General features: G+C 41.7%; 1 protein-coding gene across 1 annotated transcript in view; it reads left to right on the top strand.

Annotated features, from left to right (window-relative positions):
• Positions 1-3,665: 3,665 nt before the first annotated feature.
• LOC139750935 (uncharacterized) overlaps positions 3,666-17,162 on the top strand; it is a 266,933-nt gene continuing 253,436 nt past the window's right edge. Inside the window, exon 1 of the mRNA XM_071665847.1 lies at positions 3,666-3,808. Coding sequence (XP_071521948.1) covers positions 3,730-3,808 — 79 coding nt within the window. The 5' untranslated portion in view covers positions 3,666-3,729. The remainder of the gene's footprint in view (positions 3,809-17,162) is intronic.

Raw genomic sequence — 17,162 nt, 5'->3', positions numbered from 1 at the left:
CCTTGAGGGTCACTGCTGTTGATGGAGAAAGGGCAAGATGCTGTCCATTATCAACAACAGAGATAGATCACCTAGAGAGGAAGTTAGAGATGAGAGAGCAAAGAGAGTTAGGGAAACCAAAAGAGGGGAGCTTAGAAATAAGACCCAGATGCCATGCCCCATCAACAGCTTTGGATGTATCAAGGGCATCTACATAAGATTCCCCAAAATCTGTCAAGAAAAATGACTGTACATTGATAAGATAGAAAAGAATATCACCAGTGGACTTTGCCTTACAGAAGCCATAGTGGTGATGAAAGAAAAACTGAGATTTATGATGATGGATTCAAAGACTTTGGAAATAGTAGATGTCAAAGCAACAGGATGATAAATGGAAGGATTATGGTCACCCTTCTTAGTGATAGGATATACCAATATATGCTTCCAAGAAGAAGGAAAAGTTCTATATTTAAACAGAAATGGAAGTGATGAGAAAGTACAGGTGCAAGTTCGGAGACATGCTTTTTCAGTACATGGGAATGGATGCCATTAGGTCTGTAAGCCTTGCTTGTGTCTAGAGAAAGAAGCTCTTTTTGAACAGCTTGAAAAGAGATGACAGGGAGAGGCATAGGATCAGTAAGAGGAGTATCACGAGGTGAAGGAATGTTAGAGTTAACCAAGGTAAGGAAAACAAGAACTAAAGAGAGTTACTTTGTCTACAGGAGAGACAGCTACTCTACCACCAGAATGGAAAATGAAGGAAAGATTGAGTGACAGAAATTTTTAGCAGTGCCCATAGTGAAAGACCAGAAAGATCTATTAGTGGATGAAGAGAAGTTATAACACTTTCTTTGACTTAAGGAATACTTTGCCTTATGTATACACTTGCATTGATTACAGGCAGTGATAAATGCTGAATGGTAGTTGAAGGATGGAGAGTTTCTCAAACCCAATTTGCCTGATTCCTTGCCTGAATGGCATCAGGACAGGAATAGTTGAATCAGGGATTAGAAGAGGTTGTCGTACAGGAAGAGTGATTGAATGCTTCCATTCATGCAATAATAGATTCTGCTATGTGTGGAGGAAAAACAGAAGCATCACAACTTAAGTGACAGTAATTTACCCAAGGAAAGCTTTGTATTGTGAATAAAGAGATAGGTCTATTAGAGAGTGAAAGGTTGTGGAAGTGGCTAGTACTACTAATGTCTTATCCTTCCTTCTCATATGCAGTAGTGTCAGGCAGGAATCCAGAGATTCTTAGCACCTATGGACTAGGGGCCATAGGTTTGTTGAACTCTATTATGACTACATATAGAAATTATTGTACAGACAAGAGATGGCAAGAAAACTTATGGAGTAAAATAAGCAAGAGTTGAGTAGGTGCATGTGCTTGTTAAGTGAGGATGGCATGACTAGCCCAGTAGTCCCATTTTAATGAGACAAAGTAAGACCATTAGTCTTAGTACAGAGGGTGTAAGATGGTTGCGGGCACCACTTTAATGCTCCTGAGTCAGGATGGTAGTATGATCCTGGGTGGCTGCTGTCAGCAGCCTAGGGGAAAAGGTATACCTTGAGCTAGCTGGTTTCAGCAGTACTAATGAATGATTGGGAGATTCTTCCAATATTAGGGAACAGGGTTTTCCTTGAGTTAGCTGGTTTCAGCAGTACTTGCAAGGAAGGAGGGCAGATGATAAGATATACAAGAGGGAGAGGTAGGAGGTCAAGAGGAAGGTGCAAAGGTTGAAAAATTGGACAAATGAGAGTTCGAGTGAGTGAGTATTAGTAAAATTCAGAGAAAACAAGATGTTTTGGAAGGTTGTTAATAATGGGACAGAAACGAGAACAAATAGGGACATCAGTTTAAGGGAAAAAAGTGGGGAAGTGGTAACTTTTTGATGATAGAGTGGTAGGTGTAGAGTGTTTGGGTCAGGATGTATGAGAAGCGAGAGAGTCATGCATAGTGGTTTGGTGAAAAGAGAGGAGGTGATAGACCTTGTGTAAGGTGAAAAGTGGCAAGATGGCTGGAATGGATGATATTGCAGTGGAATTTCTTAAGAAAGGGGTGACAGTGTTGTTGAAAGTTAGTTTGGATTTTCTTCGTATTTATAGATCATGGTGAGGTTCCTGAGGATTGACAGTGCATGTATATTGCCTTTGTATAAATGTAAGAAGGACAAACTGAAGAACTACAAGTTTGTTGAGTGTACCTGGTAAATTGTAGGGGAGAGTGGTGATTGAAAGGGCTAGGGCATGAACAGAGCATCAAAGTCGGGAGAAACAGTGTGGTTTCAGGAGTGGTAAAGGAGATATGATGTGGTTGATAGAGATGCCATGTGGAAGGTTTTAAGAATATATATGGTTTGGGAGGAAAGCTGTGAGAAGATATTATCAAGCGTGTAAGGCGTATGTATGAGTAGCTAGAGAGATTGAATGGTTCCGGGTGATGGTTGGTTTGTGCCGGGGTGTGTTATGTTACCATGGCTGTTTAATTTGTTTATGGATGGGACGGTGAGGGAGGTGAATGCAAGTGTTGGAGAGAGTAGAGGATATTAGCTGTAGAGGGAGATAGGATCTGGGAAGTGAGTCAGTTGTTATTTGCTGATGACACATCAGTGGTGGCACATTCAGGTAAGAAACTGCAGAAATTGATGTCTTAGTTTGGTAGTGTGTGAAAGGAAGAAAATGAGCATGAGTAAAAGCAAGGTTGCTAGGTTTAGCAGGGCAGAGGGACAAGTTAGCCGGGGTGTGAGTGTGAATGGAGAAAATATGGAGGAAAAGTGTTTTAAATACCTGGGAGTGACATTGCAGTGAATGGAACCATGGAAGTGGAATTGAGTCTTAGGGTAAGTGAGGGAGCGAAGGTTATGGAAGCATTGAGAAATATGTGGAAAGTGAAGTCGTTATCTGGGAGGGAGAAAAATTGGAATTTTTGAAGGTACTGTAAAACCCAAAATTGTGTATATCAGTGTGAGGCATGAGCTGTAGATGATGATATGCAAAGGAGGGAGGTTGTGTTGGAACTGAAATGTTTGACAGTATGTGGTGTGATGTGGTTTGATCAAGTAAATAATAAAAAGGTAAGAGAGGGGTGTGGTAATAAGGAGTGAGTGGCTGAGAAAGCTGAAGAAGGTTTGCTCAGATGGTTTGGATGTATGGAGAAAATGAGTGAGGAGAGGTTGACAAAGATGATATATATACCAGAAGTGGAGGGAACAAGAAGGAGGAGACCAAACTGGAGATGGAAGATGGAGCAAAAAAATCTTGAGTGATCAGGACCTGCACTTGCTGGAGGATGAAAGGCTTGCGCAGGGTCAAGTGAATTGGAATGATGTGATACACAGGGGATGATGTGCTGCCAATGAGTTGAACCAGTGCACATAAAGCAGATGGGAAAAACCATGGGAAAATCTATGAGGCTTTGTTTTGGATAGGGGGCTGTGGTTTTGGTGCATTGCATATGAGCTAGAGAATAGATGTGTTCCTGGCATTAACACTTGAGATGGCAAACAAATTTGAAAAGTATGAATGTATATGTAGAATACCACAAGGTTAGCAGCAGTAGTATGTGGCTATAAATGGTGAACTGTATATAGGGGTAGGAGAGTATTTTTTTTTTTTTTTTTGTATGATCCCCTCACTTCTGACAGTATGTATATTCAGTTGAATGGACACTGTTGTTAACCATTTACTGTGGACTGATAACTGAGTTCCCATTGATGGAAGTGTTGCTTTTTGAACCCACAGGTGTAAATGAACACCATGAGTAGCACTCCAACACGAAGAGTATCTTTGCGACGTAAACGCTCTACAAAAAACGCTGATGTTACAGGTAAGTATTACAGTTTGTACTTGAGTATTTTGCCATTTACTTGATAGAGTGAATGCTATAATTCAGCAATAGAAAGTTGTACTATTGTGTAGTTTCAAATTGGAAGAATTGATGAGGGACATGGTGCATTAGGAATGTTCTTGTAATTAGCTTTTTCTCATTCCAACCTGTCTTTAGATTTTTGCTCTGCATTTGCCTCAGCCAGAAGCTTGAAAGAGTATCATAGTCTCAGGTATATTAGAAGTCCCTATTTTTACCAGTTTTGATCATTTTTCTCATTGGTGGGTTAAGATGTAGAGAAAAAAAGTTAGGATTTAACAATTTTTCCTTTTCTTGAATGATTCCACAGTTGATCACATATGTAAGCGTCCTTTGTATAGTAGTGGATTTTGATATCATCCCTCCTTCCTCTGTTCTTCCATTTGTAGGGTGAGATGTATATATGAATTTGGAAACTGTAGTTTTACTGATTGATGGGAATTTACAAGTACTGTACAGTATACATTTTGTACACTTCTCTCATTAGCAGCTTTGCAGAAACATTTGCGTCATGTGAAGATGCTATTTTTTGTTAATTTTTTTGAAAAGCTGTGAATAGACCCATTTAGTTTGCCTGCCAGTCTCCACTAAAGGGCCTATTTAGTGTGTTAGAACAAACCATCAGGTTGAAAATGTGTATTGTTATTAGAGTTTAGGTCCTTATAAGGCATGTTTCAGCAACCCAGAAAATACAGAGATGCACATAACATTTCTCTCTGTTGGTATTTCATTGTTGATATTAGAATGAGTAATTGCATATAGAGTATTTACCATCATACTTACCATTTTCAAAACTGCAAAAAAGTTTTTAGATATTTAGTGTGCATACTGTGCCCATTGAGTTTTGAATTGTTCAGAAGAGATTTTACTATGATCCTTTGAGGCTCCCTTTTCACCTCGGGTAGATTACTTCAAAAAACAAAGAAGAGTGGTATTCATGGCAGGAGAAAGACCTTGCAGTATATTTGCTGCTAGACTACGAGAAATCAACACTAGGTGTGATTGATCTGATGTTGCTGTAGATAAGGAAGCACTGATTTCATCGAATTACCAGACATTTAGGGATCTGTCTGATCAGCTGCTGAACATTGCCCTTGTGCATTGCCAGTATAGAGCAGCTGTCAGTGACAGTTACAAGTCAAATCAATTGAATCTCCAATTTGGTCTTCCCCTTTTTCATCTCTCCACATCTGACGCATGAATCTTCTTTGTCAACCTCTCACTCATTTTCTCCATGTGTCCAAGCCATTTCAGCACACTCTCTTCAGCTCTTAATGATTCTTTTATTACCATACCTCTCTCTTACCCTATCATTTCTTACTTGATTAACCCTCCTCACACCACAAAATGTATCTAAACATTTCATTTCCAATGTATTCACCATCTTCCATACAATTTCATCGTATAGACCAAGCCTTGTATCCTTACATCATTGTCCAGAATACTATACCTTCAAACTTGCCCACCTTTGCTCTCCTAGACAGTGACTCCTCGTCACACATTTTTTGATACTCCCAGGACCTTTGCCTCCTCTTCCACCCAGTGACTCACTTCAGCTTCCATGGTTTCATTCACTACCATGTCCGCTCCCATGTACCTAAAACAGTTCACCTCCCCAAAGTTTTTTCCATTTAAACAGCTGCCCTGTCTCTTTGCATCTTCTTAACTTAACAAGCTTGTTTTATTTATATTTACTTTCAGCTTTCTCCTTTCACACACTCTCCTAAACTCAGATACCAGCTTGTGCAGTTTGTGATTGGGATTTGCCATCAGTGCTTTGTTGTCAGCAAAGAACTGGCTTACCTCCCAGGCCCCCCACCCCAAACAGAGTGCATACCTACCCCTTTCCTCAAATTTCATGCACCTCATCCATGAATCAAACAGCCTATTCGACACCCCTGCTGTAGACCTATCTCCAGACCCTTCTTCTCTCCCTACTTGCACACACACCTTATTCTCTTGGTAAAAACTCTTAATTCCCTGTAATAGCTTTCCTCCCATAACACCTCCACAAAACATCTCTGTCAACCTTATCATGTGCTTTCTCCCTCTTAGAGAACACAATATCCACATATCTCTCATCTAAGAAACCAGATTTGCATCCAAATCTGCCCTCCAACCTTTCTGGAACTACACACCTGTAAGAAACAACAGACAACGATGATGAGTAGGACTCACAATCCTTGTCCACCAAACCATACCTTTCTCCAACACCACTGACATCACAGAACAGCTCACAGACAACTGCAACACCCTAGAAATACCATTCATAAAAATAAGACTTCACAGTACCAACGACAGTGTAACATCTGCATACCTCCCCCAGCAACATGCTTCTCCAGACACACTCCCCAACCACAGAACCTCACCAGCATGCCCAACACTTGTCTTTGTGTAGGTTTCAGTGTCCACCATTCCTCTTGGCTCAACACACACCCATGATCCCTGAGTTAAACTACCAATAGATCTGCTGCAACCTCTCAGTATCTTCATCTTTGCAAATAGACTCCTAACCCTTATCCTACAGCAGCTGACCGTGCCAGGCATCACATTTTGCTCACCAACACTACACTATGCTCACCACCGTCTGACCACTTTCCCATCCTGATAACACTCCATCTTGTCCACCTTGTCAGTACATCAATCATAAAACTCAAACAGTACAGACAACGCATTTAAACAAAGCTTTAAAACTTTACTCTTGATGATTTCTTATACCCAGATCATGGAATCTTACATTTCATCAACACCTCCAACAAAGCTAACAAAAAGCACGTAATGCAAGGGCACTGAAAGAAATATAGCGCAAGTTTCTCACCCCAACTTACACACCTCATAAAGCAAAGAAACCAGCTCAGACACTAGTCACCATCAGAGAAGAAATCCAGGTTGTGAATATCGCAACTTGATCACTGAAAGACAAACTGAAAACTGGCACCAGTCTGGCCTGCACTCATGAAGAACCCATTTCAGTGAAATCCCTTCTCCCAAAGAACACTCAAACATACTCATGAGATACTACTCAAAAATCATCCTTAAACTAACCTTACCCCAAAACAGGAAATTCATGTAAAACTTACATAAAATCCACCCAGAAGCAACTTCCCACTCACCCTCACCCCACACAGACATGAATCCAGCTCATGCCTTTAACACTCTTTTAGCTCTGGACAGACATGAATCCAGCTCACACCCTTATCTATTCTTTTAACCTCAGACAGATATGAATCCAGCTCACACCCTTCTGTCACCTTGAATAGTTCATCACTTTCACTGATCAAACAACAGCCATTCCATGCATCATGTAGGACACACATGACACTCACCACCCAAATCACTACTATTTATATTATACTTGATCACCATGTCCTGCAGCAGGATACAGATGAAGGAAAACCCATCCACTCATGTACACATATATACATACATATACATATACTTATCAGGGAAGATATTAAGAGTATATGGTGTGGGAGGCAAGTTGATAGAAGTAGTGAAAAGTTTTTACGAAGGACATAAGGCATGTGTTCGAGTAGGAAGAGAAGAAAGTGATTGGTAAACAGTGAATGTCGGTTTGCAGCAGGGGAGCAGAATGTTTCCATGGTTGTTTAATTTGTTTATGTATGGGGTGGTTGGGGAGGTGAATGCAAGAGTTTTGGAGAGAGGGGCAAGTATGCAGTCTGTTGTGGATGAGAGGGCTTAGGAAGTGAGTCACTTGTTGTTCAACGATGATACAGTGCTGGTGGCTGATTTGGTTGAGAAACTGCAGAAGTAAGTGACTGAGTTTGGTAATGTGAAAGAAGAAAGCTGAGAGCAATTGTGAATAAGCAAGGTTATTAGGTTCAGTAGGGTTGAGGGACAAGTTAATTGGAAGATCATCTGAATAAGTTTGAATGGAGAAAAACTGGAGGAAGTGAAGTGTTTTAGATATCTGGGAATGGGCTTTGTAGCAGATGGAACCATGGAAGCGGAAGTGAGTCACAGGGTGGGAGAGGGGGCAAAGATTCTGCGAGCGTTGAAGAGTGTGCGGAAGGCAAGATAGTTATCTCGGAGAGCAAAAATGGGTTTGTTTGAAGGAATAGTGGTTTTATATGCTTGCAAGGCATGGGCTATAGATAGGGTTGTGCAGAGGAGGATGGATGTGTTGGAAATGAAATGTTTGATGACAATATGTGGTGTGAGGTGGTTTGATCGAGTGAGCAATGAAAGTGTAAGAGAGATATGTGGTAATAAAAAGAGTGTGGTTGATAGAGCAGAAGAGTGTTGAAATGGTTTGGTCACGTGGAGAGAATGAGTGAAGAAAGATTGACAAAGAGGATACATGTATCAGAGGTGGAGGGAACAAGGAGAAGCAGGAGACCAAATTGTAGGTGGAAGGATAGAGTGAAAAAGATTTTGATCGATCGGGGCCTGAACATATAGGAGGGTGAAAGGCATGCAAGGAATAAAGTGAATTGGAAGAATGTGGTATACCGGGGGTTGACATGCTGTTAGTGGATTGAACTAGGGCATGTGAAGCATCTGGGGTTAACCATGGAAAGATTTGTGGGACCTGGATGTGGAAATGGAGCTGTGGTTTGGCCTCCTTCTCTGTTCCTTCTTTTGGAAACTTAGAAACGAGAGGGAAGGATTTCCAGCCCCCTGGTCCCTTCCCTTTTATTCGCCTTCTACGACACGCAGGAAATACGTGGGAAGTATTCTTTCTCCCCTATCCCCAGGGATATATATATATATATATATATATATTATTTTTTTTATTATACTTCATAGCAAGGTAGCGCAAGAAAAAGGTGAGGCCACATTCGTTCACGTTCAGTCTCTAGCTGTCATGTGTAATGCACCAAAGCCACAGCTCCCTTTCCACAACCGGGCCACACAAAACTTTCCATGGTTTACCCCAAACACTTCGCATGCACTGGTTCAATCCATTGACAGCACGTCGACCCCGGTATACCACATCGTTCTAATTCACTCTATTCCTTGCACGCCTTTCACCCTCCTATATGTTCAGGCCATGATTGCTCAAAATTTTTTTCTTTCCATCCTTCCACCTACAATTTGGTCTCCCACTTCTCCTTTTTCCATCCACCTCTGACACATATATCCTCTTTGTCAATCTTTCCTCACTCATTCTCTCCATGTGATCAAACCATTTCAATACACCCTCTTCTGCTCTCTCAACCACACTCTTTTCATTACCACACATCTCTCTTATCCTTTTATTATTTATTTGATCAAACCACCTCACACCACATATTGTCCTCAAACATATCATTCCACCCTCCCTCACACAACCATATCTATAGCCCATGTCTCACAACCATATAACATTGTTGGAACTACTATTCCATCAAACATACCCATTTCTGCTCTCTGAGATAACGTTCTCGCCTTCCACACATTCTTCAACGCTCCCAGAACCTTCACCCCCTCCCCCACCCTGTGACTCACTTCCACTTCCATGGTTCCATCCGTTGCCAAACCCACTTTCAGATATCTAAAACACTTCACTTCCTCCAGTTTTCTCCATTCAAACTCACCCCCCAATGTACTTGTCCCTCAACCCTACTGAACCTAATAACCTTGCTCTTATTCACATTCATTCTCAACTTTCTACTTTCACACACTTTACTAAACTCAGTCACCAACTTCTGCAGTTTCTCACCTGAATCAGCCACCAGAGCTGCATCATAAGCGAACAACAACTGACTCACTTCTCAAGCCCTCTCATCTACAGCAGACTGCAAACTTGCCCCTCTCTCCAAAACTCTTGCATTCACCTTCCTAACAATCCTATCCATAAACAAATTAAACAACCATGCAGACATCACACATCCCTGTAGCAAACTGACATTCACTGGGAACCAATCACTTTCCTCTCTTCCTACTTGAACACATGCCTTACATCTTCAATAAAAACTTTTCACTGCTTCTAGCAACTTGCTTTCCACACCATATACTCTTAATACCTTCCACAGAGCACTGCTATCAATTCTATCAAATGCCTTCTCCAGATCCTTAAATGCTCCACACAAATCCATCTCCTTTTCTAAGTATTTTTCACATACATTCTTCATAGGAAACACCTGATCCACACATCCTCTACCACTTTTGAAACCTCTCTGCTCTTCCCCAATCGCCTTCACCCTCTCAGTCAATACCCTCCCAGATAATTTTCCAGGAATACTCAACGAAGTTATACCTCTGTAATTTGAACACTCACCTTTATCCCCTTTGCCTTTGTACAATGGCACTATGCATGCATTTCACCCATCCTCAGGCACTTCACCATGAACCATACATACGTTGAATATGCTCCTCAACCAGTCACCAATACAGTCACCCCCTTTTTTTTTTAGTAAATTCCACAGCAATACCATCCAAGCCCACCGTCTTGCTCGCTTTCATCTGCAAAGCTTTCATTACCTCTCCTCTGTTTGACAAATAAGAATATATTTATTTATTTTATTTATTTTGCTTTGTCGCTGTCTCCCGCGTTAGCGAGGTAGCGCAAGGAAACAGATGAAAGAATGGCCCAACCCATCCACATACACATGTATATACATACGTGTCCACACACAAATATACGTACCATTACATCTCAACATATATATACACACACAGACTTATACATATATACACATGTACATAATTCATACTATCTGCCTTTATTCATTCCCATTGCCACCCCGCCACACTTGAAATAAAAACCCCCTCCTCCCTCATGTGTGTGAGGTAGTGCTAGGAAAACACAACAAAGGCCACATTCGTTCACACTTAGTCTCTAGCTGACATGTATGATGCACCGAAACCACAGCTCCCTTTCCACATCCAGTCCCCACAAAACTTTCCATGGTTTACCCCAGACACTTCACATGCCCTGATTCAATCCATTGACAGCACATCAACCCCAGTGTACCACATCGTTCCAATTCACTCTATTCCTTGCACGCCTTTCACCCTCCTGCATGTTCAGGCTCCGATCGCTCAAAATGTTTTTCACTTTCCACCTCCAATTTGGTCTCCCACTTCTCGTTCCCTCCACCTTTGACACATATATCCTCTTTGTCAGTCTGTCCTCACTCATTCTCTTCATGTGACCAAACCATTTCAAAACACCCTCTTCTGCTCTCTCAACCACACTCTTTTTATTACCACACATCTCTCTTACCCTTTCATTACTTACTCAATCAAACCACCTCACACCACATATTTTCTTCGAAAATTTCCAACACATCCACCCTCCTCTGCACAACTCTATGTATAGCCCACGCCTCGCAACCATATAACATTGTTGGAACCACTATTTCTTCAAACTCGCCCATTTTTGCTTTCCGAGATAATGTTCTCGCCTTCCAAACATTTTTCAATGCTCTCAGAACCTTCCCCCCCTCCCCCACCCTGTGAGTCACTTCCACTTCCATGGTTCCATCTGCTGCCAAATCCACTCCCAGATATCTAAAACACTTCACTTCTTCCAGTTATTTTCCATTTATGACTTGTCCCTCAACTCTACTGTACCTTGCCCTTATTCAGATTTACTCTCAGCTTTCTTCTTTCACATACTTTGCACAACTCAGTTACCAGCTTCTGCAGTTTCTCACCCGAATCAGCCACCAGTGCTGTATCATCAGCAAGCAACTGACTCACTTCCCAAGCTCTCTCATCCACAACAGACTGCATACTTGCCCCTCTCTCCGAAACTCTTGCATTCACCTCCCTAACAACCCCATCCATAAACAAATCAAACAGCCATGGAGACATCATGCATCACTACCACAAACCGACATTCACTGAGGACCAACCACTCTCCTATCTTCCTACTCGTACACATGCCTTACATCTTCGATAAAAACTTTTCACTGCTTTTAACAACTTGCCTCCTGCACCATATATTCTTAATACCTTCCACAGAGCAACTCTATCAATTCTATCATATGCCTTCTCCAGATCCATAAATGCTGTAAATCTATTAGCTTTTCAAAGTATTTCTCACAAACATTCCTTAAAGCAAACACCTGATCCACACATCCTCTACCACTTCTGAAACCACACTGCTCTTCCCCATCTGATGCTCTGTACATGCCTTCACCCATTCAATCAATACCCGCCCATATAATTTCCCAAGTATACTCAACAAACTTATACCTCTGTAATTTGAGCACTCACCTTTATCCCCTTTGCCTTAGTACAGTGGCACTATGCATGCATTCTGCCAATCCTCAGGCACCTCACCATGAGTCATATTCACATTAAGTATCCTTATCAACCGGTCAACAACACAGTCACCCTTTTTAATAAATTCCACTGCAATACCATCCAAACCCACTGCTTTGCCTGCTTTCATCTTCTGCAAAGCATTTACTACCTCTTCTCTGTTTACCAAATCATTCACCCTAACCCTCTCACTTCGCACACCACCTTGACCAAAACACCCAATATCTGCCACTCTATCACCTAACACATCCAACAAACCTTCAAAATACTCACTCCATCTCCTTCACGCATGACCACTACTTGTTATCACCTCCCCATTAGCCTCCCTCACCAATGTTCCCATTTATTCTCTTGTCCTACACACTTTCTTTATCTTCCAAAACATCTTTTTATTCTCCCTAAAATTTAATGATACTCTCTCACCATAACTCTCATTTGCCCTCTTTTTCACCTCTTGCACCTTTCTCATGACCTCCTGCCTCTTTCTTTTATACATTTCCCAGTCATTTGCACTATTTCCATGCAAAACCCATCCAAATGCCTCTCTTTTCTCTTTCACTAATAATCTTACTTCCTCATCCCACCAGTCACAACACTTTCTAATTAGGCCACCTCCCAAGCTTCTCATGCCACAAGCATCTTTTGCGCAAGCCATCACTACTTCCCTAAATACATCCCATTCCTCCCCTAATCCCCTTACTTCCCTTGCTCTCACCTTTTTCCATTCTGTACTCAGTCTCTCCTATTACTTCCTCATACAAGTCTCCTTCCAAAGTTCACCTACTCTCACCACTCTCTTCACCCCAACATTCTCTCTTCTTTTCTGAAAACCTCTACAAATCTTCAGCTTCACCTCCACAAGATAATGATCAGACCCCTCCAGTTGCACCTCTCAGCACATTGACATCCAAAAGTCTCTCTTTCGCACACCTATCAATCAACACGTAATCCAATAACGCTCTCTGGCCATCGTTCCTACTTACATGTATATACTTATGTATATCTCTCTTTTTAAACCAGGTATTCCCAGTCACCAGTCCTTTTTCAGCGCACAAATCTGCAAGCTCTTCACTATTTCCATTTACAACACTGAACCCCCATGTACATCAATTATTCCCTCAACTGCCACATTACCCACCTTTGCATTCAAATCACCCATCACTATAACCCAGTCTTGTGCATCAAAACTACTAACACACTCACTCGACCGCTCCCAAAATGCTTACCTCTCATGATCTTTCTTCTCATGCCCAGGTGCATATGGACCAATAATCTCCCATCACTCTCCATCCACTTTCAGTTTTACCCATATCAATCTAGAATTTACTTTCTTACACTCTATCACATACTCTCATCACTCCTGTTTCAGGATTAGTGTTGCTCCTGCCCTTGCTCTTGTCCTCTCACCAACCCCTGACTTTACTCCCAAAATATTCCCAAGCCACTTTTCCCCTTTACCCTTGAGCTTCGTTTCACTAAAGCCAAAACATCCAGGTTCCTTTCCTCAAACATACTACCTATCTCTCCTTTTTTCTCATCTTGGTTACATCCACACACATGTAGACAACCCAATCTGAGCCTTCGAGGAGGATGAGCATTCCCCGTGTGTCTCCTTCTGTTCCCCCTGTTTCCCCTTTTAGAAAGTTAAAATACAAGGAGAGGAGAGGGTTTCTAGCACCCCGCTCCCATCCCCTTAGTCGCCTTCTACGACATGTGAGGAATGCGTAGGAAGTATTCTTTCTCCCCTATCCACAGGGATATGCATATATATATATAATGACATAGTGCCATTGTACAAAGGCAAAGGGGATAAAGGTGAGTGCTCAAATTACAGAGGTGTAAATTTGTTGAGTATTCCTGGGAAATTATTTGGGAGGGTATTGATTGAGAGGGTGAAGGCATGTACAGAGCATTAGATTTGGGAAGAGCAGTGTGGTTTCAGAAGTGGTAGAGGATGTGTGGATCAGGTGTTTGCTTTGAAGAATGTATATGAGAAATACTTAGAAAAGCAAATGGATTTGTTTGTAGCATTTATGGATCTGGAGAAGGCATATGATAAGAGTTGATAGAGATGCTCTGTGGAAGGTATTAAAAATATATGGTGTGGGAGGCAAGTTGTTAGAAGCAGTGAAAAGTTTTTATCGGGGATGTAAGGCATGTGTACGAGTCGGAAGAGAGAAAAATGATTGGTTCTCAGTGAATGTCGGCTTACGGTAAGGGTGCGTGATGTCTCCATGGTTGTTTAATTTGTTTATGGATGGTGTTGTTAGGGAGGTGAATACAAGGATTTTGGAGAGAGGGGCAATTATGCAGTCTGTTGTAGATGATAGAGCTCGGGAAGTGAGTCAGTTGTTGTTCGCTGATGATACAGCCCTGGTGGCTGATTCGTGTGAGAAACTGCAGAAGCTGGTGACTGAGTTTGGTAAAGTGTGTGAAAGAAGAAAGCTGAGAGTAAATGTGAATAAGAGCAAGGTTATTAGGTGCAGTAGGGTTGAGGGAGAAGTCAATTGGGAGGTAAGTTTGATTGGAGAAAAACTGGAGGAAGTGAAGTGTTTTAGATATCTGGGAGTGGATCTGGCAGCGGATGGAACCATGGAAGCGGAAGTGAATCATAGGGTGGGGAAGGGGGCGAAAGTTCTGGGAGCATTGAAGAATGTGTGGAAGTCGAGAACGTTATCTCGGAAAGCAAAAATGGGTATGTTTGAAGGAATAGTGGTTCCAACAATGTTATATGGTTGCAAGGCATGGGTATGGATAGAGTTCTGTGGAAGAGGGTGGATGTGCTGGAAATGAGATGTTTGATCGAGTAAGTAATAATAGGGTAAGAGAGATGTGTGGTAATGAAAAGAGTGTGGTTGAGAGAGCAGAAGAGGGTGTTTTGAAATGGTTTGGTCACATGGAGAGAATGAGTGAGGAAAGATTGACCAAGAGGATATATGTGTCAGAGGTGGAGGGAACAAGGAGAAGTGGGAGACCAAATTGGAGGTGGAAAGATGGAGTGAAAAAGATTTTGAGTGATTGTGGCCTGAACATGCAGGAAGGTGAAAGGGTTGCAAGGAACAGAGTGAATTGGAACGATGTGGTATAGCGGGGTCAACGTGCTGTTAATGGACTGAACCAGGGCATGTGAAGCATCTGGGGTAAACCATGGAAAGTTGTGTGGGGCCTGGATGTGGAAAGGGAGCTGTGGTTTCGGTGCATTATTACATGACAGCTAGAGACTCTTCGTGTATGGACATGTATGTATATACATGTGTATATGGATGGGTTGGGCCATTCTTTCATCTGTTTCCTTGCTCTACTTCACTAGCACGGGAGACAGTGACAAATTATAATAAAGAAAATATATGAATATATATTCAGTACCTCTTCTCTGTTTACCAAATTATTTTCCCAAAACACCCTATATCTGTCACTCTATCATCTAACACATTTAACAAACCTTCAAAATACTCACTCCATCTCCTTCTCACATCACCATTACTTGTTATTACCTCCCCATTTGTTCTCTTGTCTTACGCATTTTATTTACCACCTTCCATAACATCTTTTTATTTTTTTGTTTACATTTTACTTTGTCGCTGTCTACCTTGTTAGCGAGGTAGCGCAAGGAAACAGACGAAAGAATGGTTCAACCCACCCACATACACATGTATATACACAAATATCCATACACGCACATATACATACCTATACATTTCAACGTATACATATATATGTATACATTGTTACAAACTTGGTACTTATTCGAGCTAGGTCGCCAGTAACATATATATGTTACAAATACTATACTGATCCTTGTCTTTGCAAGGACGTGAGATTTGTTATATTGCACATCTCAGGATAATGCTATCTTAACGTTATGGGGTTAAAACAAACACCAGGGTTAGAATTACTTATAATGAAAGAATTCAAATGTACAAAGTGAACACATAAACCAGGCACGAATTATTTACGTTAACACTGAACATGAGTTTAACATTGAACATGAGTTAACATTCCAGATAAGATTTCAAACTAGGAGATCTCTTTCCTTTATGACACTTTGTTTGATAACATTACACTTAGTTAGACCTGATGTGACGGAGTAAACATCATCGTTACACTTAGCTAATCCCGACGCAACACAGTAAGCATCATCGTTACACTTAGCTAAACCTGACATGACACAGTAAACATCTTACAGCGGTGGCTACGGGGTTCGAGACAGGAAAGCCTACATTACCTTGCTGGGCTCGGGACTGTTGAAGGAATCGACTCCCAGATGATTGTCTGAGCCTTTTATCTGAAGGACCAGCAAGGCAGGAACAGCTAGCCACGCCTCGACCCGCAGTTGACAATGGTTTGGGTGCTAGAGGACTGGCCAACATCTGCTTCAAAAACATAATTACTAAGGCAATTAACACGGTCAGGGAAGTGAGATCCAAGCCGATAGCAACCACACCCAACACCAAGGCACACAATATACAGAGATACACCATACTCAGACATACGAACATGTGGACACACACGTGTGTTCGTAACAACATTCACAGACATATACATATATACACATGTACATAATTCATACTTGCTGCCTTTATTCATTTCTCGTCACCACCCTGCCACACTTGAAATTACACCCCCCCTCCCCCTGCACGCGCGTGAGGTAGCATTAGGAAAAGACAAGAAAGGCCATATTCGTTCACACTCAATCTCTAACTGTCATGTATAATGCACTGAAACCACAGCTCCCTTTCCACATCCAGGCCCCACAACACTTTCCATGGTTTACCCCAGACGCATCACATTCCCTGGTGCAATCCATTGACAGCATGTCGACCCCGGTATACCACATCATTCCAATTCACTCTATTCCTTGCACGCCTTTCACATCCTGCATGTTTAGTCCCTGATTTCTGAAAATCTTTTTCACTCCATCCTTCCACCACCAATTTGGTCTCCCACTTCTCGTTCCCTCTACTTCTGACAAATATATCCTCTTTGTCAATCTTTCCTCACTCATTCTCTCTATGTGACCAAACCATTTCATGAAAATACACCCTCTTCTGCTCTCGCAACAACACTCTTTTATTACCACACATCTCTCTTACCCTTT

This window comes from Panulirus ornatus, chromosome 10, assembly GCF_036320965.1.
Source record: "Panulirus ornatus isolate Po-2019 chromosome 10, ASM3632096v1, whole genome shotgun sequence".
Lineage (NCBI taxonomy): Eukaryota > Metazoa > Arthropoda > Malacostraca > Decapoda > Palinuridae > Panulirus > Panulirus ornatus.
The sequence above is the reverse complement of the archived record's forward strand: the minus strand, read 5'-3'. Positions and strand labels throughout refer to the sequence as shown.